Raw genomic sequence first — 12,474 nt, forward strand, 5'->3', positions numbered from 1 at the left:
TTCGTTTTTTTTTCTTCTTTTTCATTGTGGGAGGCAGTAACGGTCTTTGCGCATGCGCAGTGGTCCTTCACACAACCGCAATAAGCAAATATGGCGGCGGCCGTCGACAGTGTTGTGAAAGTGTAAGTTTACGTTTATTTGTTACAAGAGTGTAGAACCCACTCAGTTATTTTCATTCGATCGGTCATCATTTGATTGCGTAGTCCGCTGGATTTGTCCTCTCTCTTTCTTGCTCAATACAAAAAATGTCCCAAGAGAATTACGTTATCTTTTTGCTACAGTTAGCTCTCCTAGCTCTGGTCAATTAGAGAAGAAAGTGAGCTCATTGTGAAACCAGTATCTGTGTCTAACCTTTCGCCTCTTCGGGGTCTGTTTAGGGTGATTTTACAGAAAGCGATTCCTCAAAGATTCAGGCAGTCTATCCAGAATGGAGTGACTTAATTCTTCAGTAAAGTGCCCAGTTGGCGGGCGCTTTGTTGCTAACAATCAACCTTTTGTTCTGGCAGCTCTCCGACGCTACTGTAAATCCTGCCTTTTGCTCTGAAACCATGAGCCGTATTGTGTCCATTAGACAAATATGGCTATAATTTAGTATCTAAAGTCAGAAAGTAGAATGATTCATAAATACAACTCGATGTTTTACGGGGGAAATTAGGAGAACATTTATTTATTGGGGGGGGGGGGGGACGATCCGCGTCATCAGGCTGCTTCAATGAGAACAGCTGTTTTCCCACAAATGTGATAAAATTACTCAAATCAGATCACATGAACTCCCTTGTTTGAGAGGTTATTCTCTTCCAAATGCATCTTATTTACCGGTGTGGTGTTGTTACAGTTTAATGGAGCACTGATTGATCTTTGTTTAGTTGAATCTTTGCACATATCTTTATTCTTTAAGTATTATTTAGATTGACTTGCCTCTTAAAGAAATGGGAAATGCATGTATTGTGAATTGAGACTGAATAGAAAAACATCAACATCAAAGCATCTCAGAAGCTTTTTAGTGTGATTAGTTGATCATTTATTGATCAGTGTAATTGGGAAGTTATTACAAAGACCTTCATTTGTTTGATCATTTTATGAAACCATCTTAGTTTTAGCTTGTCAATTGTGTAAACAATAGTATCCTCTGGTCAGGTTTCATAATAAATAAAAAAGATGAAAATATTTTCTTATTGTTCAAGTCTGAATATATATAGTAGAAGAAAATAAGATGATATACATCCATCTAAGCCTGACCAGAAATATGTGCCATGATTTCATCAGGAAGTGCTTTAATGCTTTTAAAAAAAAGTCTTGAAAAAGATCTTGGTACTTCTACAATTGGAATCTGGAAAATAAAGTAATGTAAATAGGAAGTGATTATGATTATGTTGTCTGTTTTAGTGACATCTTGTTACGGCTGTTTTTCTTGGTTTCTGTCCAATACTAAGACACAAATATCCTGGCGAATCTTTAATAGGTTTATACTAATTTATCCTAACTTTAATCAGATTTTCATTTCAGAAAAAAATGTAGGTGACTGATTTATTTATCAAAGATAGTGAGATTTTAGTTTCAATGCATATGATGATTTGAATAAGTTGATGTGTCATTTATCAGTCAAACAAAAAGTGACTTATTGATTAATGCATCTTAAATTGAATGATTTATATAAAAGATAATTTTGCTGGATACGCATTGCAGAATATTATCCTCTACATGTCTGACTTGATACAATTAAAAATGAGCTCAAAGAGCTCTATGCTACTAAATTAGTAATAAAACTGTAATTATAAACCGTATTGCAGCTTTGTGCTGCAGAATAACAAGGTTGTAGTCAGAATCTTTCCTGTTATGCGTTTGTTAACCTGCCTTTTTTTTTTTTGCCAGTCTTGGAGAGCAGTATTATAGAGATGCAATGGAGCAGTGTCACAGCTACAACGCCCGTCTCTGTGCTGAACGCAGCATCCTCATGCCCTTCCTGGATTCTCAGACTGGAGTTGCACAGTCCAACTGTTACATCTGGATGGAGAAGAGGCACAGGAGTGCAGGTAAATAATTAATGTCTTACTTGAAAAAGTTTAGTCTTTTATTGGCGATGCAATAAAGTGTTAATTCATTGTTAATGTGTTATGGCTTTATTTTGATGTAATTCCAAAGAGCCTGAGATTATAAACAATCCTTCCTCTTTTATAATTGGTCCCTTTTTTCACTCTCCAATTAAATGTTAGGTATAGCTCCAGGACAGCTGTACTCTTACCCTGCTCGCCGTTGGAGGAAGAAGAGACGTTCCCATCCTCCAGAGGACCCTCGTTTGGCCTTCCCTCCTCTCAAAGCAGGTAAAACATTTGGTGAAATACTTTTTTTCCCTCTTCAGGCACATTTAGCTATTGTACGATTTAATAACTCTGAGAAAATCCCTTATATTGTATGTAGCAGAATCTTTTTATGGATCTTTGGATGTTTTTCTCTCACCATACTCTTCCATTCCTCATGTTGGTGTTTTTATCATTTAACACAGCAGATTTAGAGCTGGGGCTTAAGCGTGAGGCTTTGGGAACAGTGGATGGAAGCAGCTTGGAGGCTCTGCTAAAAGGCGAACCCCTGGAGAGGAGGAGCGGCGTGGCCGATGTTCGAGCTCCTGAGGACGATCCGGTCACCGTGGAGCCTCCGGCCACGTCAGCCGTCACTCACACGTCTTCTGGGCGCATCCGTAAGGTTAGGCTGAATGTTCTCAAACCCCGATGTGTTTAGAGAATGGTTTGGAAATGCATGGATGATACGATTGCGCTGTGTTTGGGAAAGCGTTAGAATTAGCTGTAGTTGCAGTCAGAAGTTGACAAAACACTTGAATTTGTTATTTAATTCACATTCATTATAAGAGTATAATATTTACACACCACCACTGGTATTTGAGCCATAAATAATTTCTCCAGAAGGTGTCTGGTCTGTACTTGGATGTAGGCTTTGTGCTTCTTGGCCTGTTTTTAAACATCCTAACCAAGTTTCTTTTATCTGAAGACAAATATTTATTCAGTGATGTCAAGTCAGGGTTAAACTGGGCTCTGACTGGACAAGGATCCTAGATAAATTTTAAAACTGGTTTGAAATGATTATAGCATGCTTACATTAAGCTTTTGGTACAACTCTGACTTCAGTCTTATGAAAAGTAATTGGAAATGCTTAAAAAAAACAACAAATAAGAGCGTTTAACAATTCAACTAAGCAGAGCGGTTAAACTATGTAGCCATAAGTATCACAGGACTTTGTTGGTAGATAAAGTGTTTCTGCAACACGCTAAAGGCAAGTTATTCATTCAGTAGTGTGGGTGCGTTTTTATCTTAAGAAAATAACACTGTCCCTACTGTGAAACATGGAGGAGGCTCTGTTATGCTGCGGGGCTGCTTTGCTTCATCTGACACAGGTTGTCTGAATCTCTACATGGTTCAATGAAACCTCCAGACTATGAAAGGATTCTAGAAAGAAATTTGCTGCTTAGTATCAGGAAGCTTGGTCTCAGTCTCAGGTCATGGATCTTCAACAGTTATAGGAATCGTTTGATTGCAGTAATTGACTCAAAATGTTGGACAGCAGAGTATTGAGTTAAGGGTGCCATAATTTTAGTCTAAGCCTGTTCAGTATGTTTATTTCTTAAAATCAGTGTCTGACTTTGATCTGTTTATTTTTATAGAATTTATATTTATCATTACTTACTTAATTATTACTTAATACTTTCTCAGATCCCAGTTATGTCTGTCACCTTTTTATTTTTTCTCAGTAATCTAAAGATTCCAGCAATTGTGTCCAGGTGTGTACAATCTAATTAGAGTTTCAGAAAGTCCACCGTCCGTTCAAATATCTGATACCAAACACTAGTTGATAAGTCATTGGACTTTTTCATTAATGATCGTTTACCTTGAGGAAAATGATGATTAGACGTTAAGCTCTAACCAGGTCCTGTCTGCGGTGGAGACGGTTCTGTCCAATTACAGTCTGATTAAAAAAAACACAGAACAATCTAAAAGTATTTTTCAGATACAGAAAATAAAGCAGGTTTGACATTTTGAACCTCAAGCTAATTTAGATTCTTACAGCAGAGAGTGCTCGACCACGATGACTACTTAGATGACCTCGATGATGAAGACTTTGAAGATGAGACCCCCAAAAGACGAGGCAAGAGCAAATCCAAGGTAAGTGTTCCAACTTTGATGTGATGTACGGAGACACAAGTCCGAGGAATGAAAGAGAAGGAAAAAACAAAGTTTCCAGCACTCTGTGTCAAGATTAACATTTTTAGTGACGAGAAGATTTTTTCTTTTTAGATAAGAAGTTTTCAAAGCAAACAAAGATAAAAATAGATATGCAGGCCAATCTTGCCCTGAGCAAACATGGAGAAAGATTGCTGATTAAACACTTTCTTCATCACACAACTCACTGTTCAGTGCTCTGTCCAACCATTCCACAATTGAATGGAAGGAAAACGTTTTGTAGAAGAAAAATAGCCCAGAAAATGGGTAACTACAGGATTAAGATGTTTATGGATCAAAGAACATTGGTGGGTTAGGAGAGGATATCGGTGACGGCTCCGTCACACAGCTTCAAGTAAGTCTCCCTATGATTCTTTAACGCAACAACATGTCAACTATGTAAGGTCACTGTATTAAAAATCACATTTAGAGGTCTTAAATAATAAAATAATCCAAGAAGCAGATACATTAGATATAAGCTATATTAAAGAACGAACAGAAATAAATGTTTAAAGTATCTCTATAAAAATGAATTTCACTTTTTAAGTTCAATGTTTCAGTTCTAAGTATTTAACTGCATCTGTACAAAGTGAGTTTTTTTCTTTTTCCGTGTTTAATTGTTTTTTCAGGGTCGCAGCGACAAGAACGGGAAGAAGAAAACGGAGGCTGCAGCCGCAGCGCTGGAGGAGAGGGACAAACCGTACGCCTGCGACAGTGAGTAGCAGGATGTCTGTTTGCATGTCAGCAGGAGAGGCTTTTGCTTTTATCCCTGAAAGGTCGAGGCAGGCCTTTGGATGTGCATGAATTGGAAGCCCCCCCCCCCCAACCTGGAAACAACAGTTTGCATTGTGTTTAGAGGAGTGTTCTCCCAGCTGATGTGCTGTCTGTGTGCTGTCTGATTACATGCTGGCTTCAGCTCACTGTGCTTTTGCTGTCTGAGTTTGCTACCTGCGTGTCCACCTAAAATCACTGTGTGGAAATATTTTAACGAAAAGAAGCTTTTTTGGGGGAGTGATGAATGCCACACTCCCAGCTTGGCTCCATGCGGGGCCCTGTTTTTTGTTTTGTTTTTGTAAGGGAAACCCGAATCACCATAACACTTTTGTATGACGGTGTGTGTGTGTATTAGTCTGTGGGAAGCGCTACAAGAATCGCCCAGGCCTGAGCTACCACTATACACACTCTCACCTGGCAGAGGAGGAGGGCGAGGACCACGAGGAGATTGAGGCACCACCCACTCCTCGCCAGCCTGAGGAGCAGAAGAGTGAGTTACTCCTCCAGTGCTGAGAGCGAGGGGCAGATAGACAGAGAGGAGGGAGGTTTGGTTGCATGCCTTGTAGCACGTGTGTTGGTGAAAAGGAAGTCTTTCATTCCCCCCTCTTTTTTGTTTTTGTTTTTTTGTATGTGCTTTTTATTTCCCCACCTTTTTTTAATTATTATTTTTCATGATTTTGAATTTTGATCAGATTGAATGTTTCTGACTGTAACATGTTTGTACATCTGGGAAATCTGGCACTTTTTATCAATCATTTCCTCAAACACAGAATCCCTTCACATTGCTGTGGGTTTTTTTTTCTTCCTCTTTGCACTTTACACCATGTTTGAAATTCATACGTTCTTTCATTCTTTTGATCATATTGGGATCCAGTATCTAAAAGCTTCTGAACTGAAGGTAGTTTAACTGGTTCCTTTGTTAGACATCAGGCAGTGGACTCATATGTTTCACCAGTCCTGGATTGGCCAAAGCTTCTACTCTAATGAACCTGGAATATTGTTTTTGTTTGTTGTTTTTCTTTCCTGAACAGCCACAAAAAAGGGTCCCAATGGACTGGCAATGCCCAACGATTACTGCGATTTCTGCCTGGGGGACTCGACTTTGAATCAGAAAACGGGCCAATCAGAGGAGCTGGTGTCTTGCTCAGACTGCGGGCGGTCAGGTAGGAGCTCTTCTCTATATTAAAAGCAATGCAGTGTTTTCTAGGATCCTGGCTTTGTTTTCACGAGCTCTTAAAGGGGAACGTTGTTTTTTTTTTACATTTGGCCCTTTATTTTACGTTATTAAATCATGTTCTACTCACCCATATGAGTTTTGTGTCATTTTGAGCTGTTCCGAACATATTCAGTTAGGTTATATCCAGGTAACATCTTCCTATGAGTAAACCGAATATCTTCAGAACGGCTCCAAATGACACAAAACTCATATGGGTGAGTAGAACATGATGTAATAACGTAAAATAAAGGGCCAAATGTAAAAAACCTGAAATTCCCCTTTAAAGAAGAAATGTCTTGCAGTAGCGTTTTACTTTGTGTAGGAGCTTTTTCCGTGGGGATCAGAACAGAAGAGCTAAACATTCAGCCACAGCACTGAAGAAACTATGAAATGTATTCTTTGAGATTCCTTAAAAATGGAAAGTCGGGAACCGGTTTTTCGCAAGTGCCTCTGCAGCACTTTAAGAGAAGCTGGATTCCAGTGATGTCACTAGATGTCAACTAGATCCTAGGACAAAAATGGTGGTCACTAATGAACCAGGTTTTCTGAGCGTTCAATGCTAGAGTTCAGCAAATTAAATTTTTACCACTGGATGTCGGAGCATCAACCGTTCAGAAAAGCTGTTCCAGGAGTTCTTTGGGGGAGACAAACACTACTAGCTGTCATTGCTTCTGCAGTTAAAAAAAGCCCGGAAGCATGGATTATTGTGTAGAAGGAACAGAGCGAGCTCTAATCAACATTGCTGCACTAAAACATTTTTTTATGAACTATGGCGAAAAAGTTTATAAATACCCAAATTAACTAGAAATTTTACAACCTGTCAACAAAAAAACATTCAATTGTATATTCTTGTACTTGCTGTGTTTACCACAAACCTTAAAAACTCTTTATATTCACTTCTAGCCTCTACGAAAGGCAGCGGGAAATCCCCTACAAGCTGCAGAGCTCCCTGCGCGGATTTCCAGCGCTGCCTGGCTCTGCATATTTTAGTGGGATCATAATCCTGATGAACCGACTGCACTGACTCATAAAGTGAATAAAGCCAAGCTACTCTCTAGCTTGAGGCTACAGAACAGAGCAGCTAAACAAGCAGCAACTTGACCACCATTTGGTCAATTGTGGTCTCCATTCATGTTCCCAGCAGCTGAGCCCAGCTCTTTTATCCAAGCTGAAAAAGATCATCCCCAGAGCATAATACTACCACCGCCATGTTTCACTTGCACATAGACTGAAAAATCCCTCTTCTCCCTAAAGGTCAGATTACTTACAGTTGTCCTGTCCAAAGATCGTGGTCTCCTCAGCATCTGTAGCATTAGCATCTGAGGCAGAACAGCTGGATTTATGCTCTGATTGAATCAGATGTGGCGTCTGTTTGCTGCACCAGCTATTGTCCCTGCACTTTAAATGGAAATAAGTTTGTGGTTTTAGTGTAAAAAGAAAAAAAAAAAACTTTAGTAAAGCTCTGTATTATCTGTAATCCAATAGAAATACTGATGTAATCTGTAGTTTTCATATTTTAATCTCAGATTTAGTGGTAGAAGCTTACTAGGGGAGTGGTGGCCTAGTGGTTAGAATAGATTGGCTGCAGATTCACAGACTGCTGTGCTGGATTGTCCTCCTGTCGCTCAGACATCCACTGCTCCCTGAGAGATGGCTTGAATGTAGAAGACACATTTACTTCCTGAACTTATATCTATGCTGGTGAAGATTCTCAGTCATCCAGGTCATAGTCATTCCAAAAAAAATTAAACAAACCGTGGATTGTTTTTTAACTCTTTTTGGAAGTTAAGAAATTATCGTATTATTTAATTTCTTGTTAACTTGAGTTTATAAAAAAAAAAATAGTTCAGTTTGGTAAAGATTTAAGTTTTGTTTTTGTAAGTTGATTAAAAATGTCTCCCTCTCTGTGTGGAAGGACATCCGACGTGTCTGCAGTTCACCCCTGTGATGATGGCTGCTGTGAAGACGTACCGCTGGCAGTGCATCGAGTGCAAATGCTGCAACGTCTGTGGCACCTCAGAGAACGATGTGAGCCTCTTCCCTGTCTTCTCTAAACAGACATGTCATCTTTCTTCTGTTTTAGTAGGCCAAAAGAAACTTGTTGATCTGAGTCTGCATCATACTGCGAATCAAACATTTTGACTAAACTCACTTTTGATTTTTAAGAAATTGCAAAAACATTTTTAAATTTTTAGTTTCTTCCACCTTTGATAAATACTTAATATTGGAGTCTGGTTCGCCTACAGTTTGACGAGTTACAGATGAATCAGATATTGCTCTTTGATAATATTAAAGCCATCTGATGTGGATGTTTTCTGCTTGTAAGATTTATTGATAGCAAAGCTTACTCCTTTCACTAATGGCTGTGTTTGTTTTTAGCGGTTGGCTAGCTAAAATGGCAAGTTACCCATGCTGCAAACAGGAAGCTTGGGTTCTTATCCCTGCTGGAGGGGAATAAGCTACCAGTGTTGGTTCTTAGGCAAGACCCTTCATGCTAATGCCTTCTTAGGGGAGTGGCGGCCTAGAGGTTGGGGCATTGTGCTTAGAATCCTGAGGTTCTGAGTTCAAACCCCACTCCCACAGACTGCCACTCTCACAAGACCATCCTGAGCAAGACCCTTAACCCCCACACTGCTCCCTGGGTGCCACACAATGGCAGCCCACTGCTCCCCAAGCGGATGCAGAGTAAATCTGTACTTGTGACAGTGTAATGACAATAAAAATGCTGGATGTTCTTGTTTTAAGTGGGACCGGGGTGAGCTGTAATATAAACCAGCTTTTAGCTTTGGTGATTCTGGGATTATGGGTTGTTTTTTTGAAACTAATGGTTTTGGGAACCTAATTTGACCCATTGTGATCAACAAAATTTTTTTTAAATGCTTTATTTATTAAAGGAAAAGGCAAAAATGTGTTTTTTTTCTTTCTTTTTTTTTTATAGTTGTAACCTCTTTGGGGATTTTTCCCATCAGACTAAATGTGAAAGTGGTTTTTCTGAAGAGCATATTTAGGACAGTGGGGGTTATCTTACAGTCAACACCCGTCCTTCATTTGTGCTGATCCAGTAAATGTCAGCAGCCTGATTATAAGCGATGGGAAAGGTCAACTGCTTTCCTCTGGGGATGAATTCTCATGCTTCACCTTTTTTGGAGACGATGAAAAGGTTACAGTCTGTCTGCATATCCATCCACAACCAAAATCTAAAACCAACTCTGGGCGTTTGCTTGAACTGGTTTAATGTTTCTATTAAAAAGAAACAGGAATTGCAGTTCGGATCAGGTAATAAACATGTTTTTGTTTCTGCAGGACCAGCTGCTCTTCTGTGACGACTGCGATCGAGGCTACCACATGTACTGTCTAAGCCCCCCTATGACCGAACCACCAGAGGGTGAGCTGACTGTGGAGGATCGCCTGTATGGCAGCGATCATCCAAACACTCTGACCTTTTGATTACCACATTTCATAAATAATACAATAACTAAACCATATTTCAATGCATTCTCATATATGTACACAGAAACATGCATAACTTTTTTTCTTTCTGCAGTTTTAATCATTTTGGTTTCCAGATAATGCTGGCACCATATTTTCCTCAGAGAAGCAGACAGGCTCCGCCCATCCACCAACTTTTCTTGTTTTAATATTAACAGGGAGCTGGAGCTGCCACCTGTGCCTGGCTCTGCTAAAAGACAAAGCCTCCATATACCAGCAGAACCAGAGCTCAGCCCCAGAGTGACGTCCCAACATGAAGCCCACCTCTCAGCAACAGGACCCCCAGCGGACCCCGGCCCTAAATGTCAGACCTCCTCTCAGCCCGTCACGCCGGGGCTCTGTTCAGATCTAGCTGAGCCAGATCGCAGATCAGCTTTACAAGTCGCTCTTATCTACAGTGCTAGCCGGGCGGGGGGGGGGGGATCAAAAAATGAACAGACCTCAGATCAGTCAACACAGGGATCAAACTATCACTACAAACCTGCCTACAACGGCCCCCAGACTCGCTGTCAGACATGTAACATATGTGTATTAGCATCATTCTTAATGGACTGTTACACACGGTAACGGCAGTAGCTGCTGTCTCGATGGGAACGATTGGCATCACAGCTGATTATTTTTAACCCCTTCACTCAAAGACACAGCAGGGAGCTAAAAGATCTATTTTTACGCGGAGAACACGTCACCGTATATCTGGTTAAGAAATATAATTGTCGTTTCTGGTTCTTAGTGGGCTTTTGTAGTGGCTTTTGTCGGTGTGTGCTGTTGTCCCATCCACCAAACCTTTTACCGTGCTTCGGTGAGGTTTCCCTTTGTGTATCTTAATCATGCTACACGCATCACAGCAACTCCTCTCTCCGCTCAGTCAGCTCATATTTAGCACCACCCTCACGGTGGCTTTCATTTGGCTCCAAAAAGACGACGCAAACACTCGGAGTTCAATGTTTTATCATAATGTCTTAAAAGATGAAGAAGGTGTGTTGAGACAGCAGAGTTCATCATCAAGATCAACAAACACTTTTAAAATGCCTCCGACTCGCTGGCTAAGCTGATCTTCATATTTCAGCTCACTACATAAATCACGGATGATCATAATTAAATGTTTATCATGTTATTTTTAATTCTCATCATTTCACACATTGCTGTGGTGCCAATGAGACACACTCCTTCTCAAATTAGCTGTTTTTATCCTTCGTCCCTCTGGGGTTGATTTGCATGCAACATGCACACACTTTCATCCCAGCCGTTTCTTTTTTATTTACATTTTGTATTCTCTGATATTCCATTGGTATTGGGAGTTTTTACTAGCTGAATTTGTAAAGTCCATGATATTGCAAACACTTCGACATATAAATATATATATATAGCTCCTAATCCATTCTATGTACTGTATTGACTTTTATATTTTTGTTATGAATGTGACGCTTCCAGTTGTTTATGTCAGACTTTCTTCATAAGTATTTGTAAGATGACGTACTTTGTTGTACTATTTTTATTTTTAAATTTTTTTGGTATTGAAGCTGATTTAGCCCGACTGAAATAAAGATCATTTTGAATCATGCCCCACTGTCTCATTGGTTTATTAGTGATTAAGAAAACTACAAATGTTTTTTACACCATTTGGTTTATTGATTGATGACATACTTCAGAGGAAAAATCCTTTTAATTTTTTTGTCTTTTTTTTCCTAGATGGCAGAATAATTTTCTTGTCAAATGTTTAGAGAAGTTTCCTTTCTATAAATAAGTGTTACTATATACAGAAATGGACATAACGTAGTTATAGAAACCCTTTTTGTCTTTTTTGTAAGAAAAATGCACTTGTTAAAGGATGTGTGCACTGCAGCAGCATCCAAACCTCTGGAAGAAAACTTTTATTACCAAGAATCATTGTTACAATAAATAATCGGCCAAAAAACAAACTTCCTTACAGCTGGTGATAAGATAAGCTTCACTTCCTTTGATCAAAGAAAAAAAAAACCTTTGGCATCACTCAGGAGAATTTCTTAACTTCTATTTAGGTTATGGAAACCATATTGTACCTTTAGCTTGTGTATATTTATGTATACATTTTCCTGGGACTTTTACTTTTTTATATTTATGAGAATTTTCCAATCAGAATCCCTCTGTACCATTATGTTTGTACTTTTCATTTAATATTATCTTTAATAAAGTAATGTATCCCATCCTATCTTATTTACATCTCAGTAATTGTATTTGTTAAACAGGTTTATCTGCCCATTTATTTCACAGCTTAGGTGGTGGATCAGTTTTCTCTATTGCTGCATTTTTTTCTTTAAAAGTAAACCTCACTACTTTGATCTTTTTTTCACATTATGATCTCTAGGGTAGGGATACTTCATGGATACTGTCATAGGAAGGGCTATGGCTGCTAATACTGACCTATGAACTGGAGCCTCATACATAATAATCATATTTTTATTGGAAGGGAAGAAAGAAAAGGAAGAGGTCGGTACGTAGGTAGGATGGATGGATGAGCTTTCACCTAAACTTCATACATAATATTCATATTTTTATTGTTTCCTTTGGCTCCTAATTGTCTTTATGATATTGGGATTTTTAAATCTCTATAAATGCTTAAATTTCCTGTATGATTAAAATGATGAAATGCTCTATAAATGGTTAAAAAGATGGGCAACAGAATAGAATTTCAACTGGTGAGTTGTGCTGTTTTCAGAAGATGCTGTGGGCGCCCCATGAGGCCCCCTGAGGACCCTTGGGCACCACGTTGGTGACCCCTGCACCACG

At 39.2% G+C, this 12,474-nt stretch overlaps 1 protein-coding gene across 5 annotated transcripts; it reads left to right on the forward strand.

Moving 5' to 3' along the window:
• The first annotated feature begins 14 nt into the window (after positions 1-14).
• LOC119784522 (zinc finger protein ubi-d4-like) lies at positions 15-11,269 on the forward strand. 5 transcript variants are annotated; one of them, XM_038286610.1, is made up of 11 exons: positions 15-122; positions 1,873-2,033; positions 2,214-2,321; positions 2,504-2,700; positions 4,077-4,172; positions 4,859-4,943; positions 5,359-5,493; positions 6,035-6,166; positions 8,135-8,247; positions 9,523-9,604; positions 9,867-11,269. In XM_038286610.1, the coding sequence occupies exons 1-11, from the start codon at positions 91-93 to the stop codon at positions 9,950-9,952; spliced, it is 1,227 nt and encodes a 408-aa protein (XP_038142538.1). In that variant the 5' UTR covers positions 15-90; the 3' UTR covers positions 9,953-11,269. The 5 variants fall into 5 exon arrangements, with proteins under 5 accessions (XP_038142538.1, XP_038142539.1, XP_038142540.1 ...); XM_038286611.1 differs by having other exon boundaries at positions 4,080-4,172; XM_038286612.1 differs by having other exon boundaries at positions 2,507-2,700.
• Positions 11,270-12,474: the final 1,205 nt, after the last annotated feature.

Source organism: Cyprinodon tularosa, unplaced genomic scaffold, assembly GCF_016077235.1.
Source record: "Cyprinodon tularosa strain WSP-4 unplaced genomic scaffold, ASM1607723v1 ctg228, whole genome shotgun sequence".
Classification (NCBI taxonomy): Eukaryota; Metazoa; Chordata; class Actinopteri; order Cyprinodontiformes; family Cyprinodontidae; genus Cyprinodon; species Cyprinodon tularosa.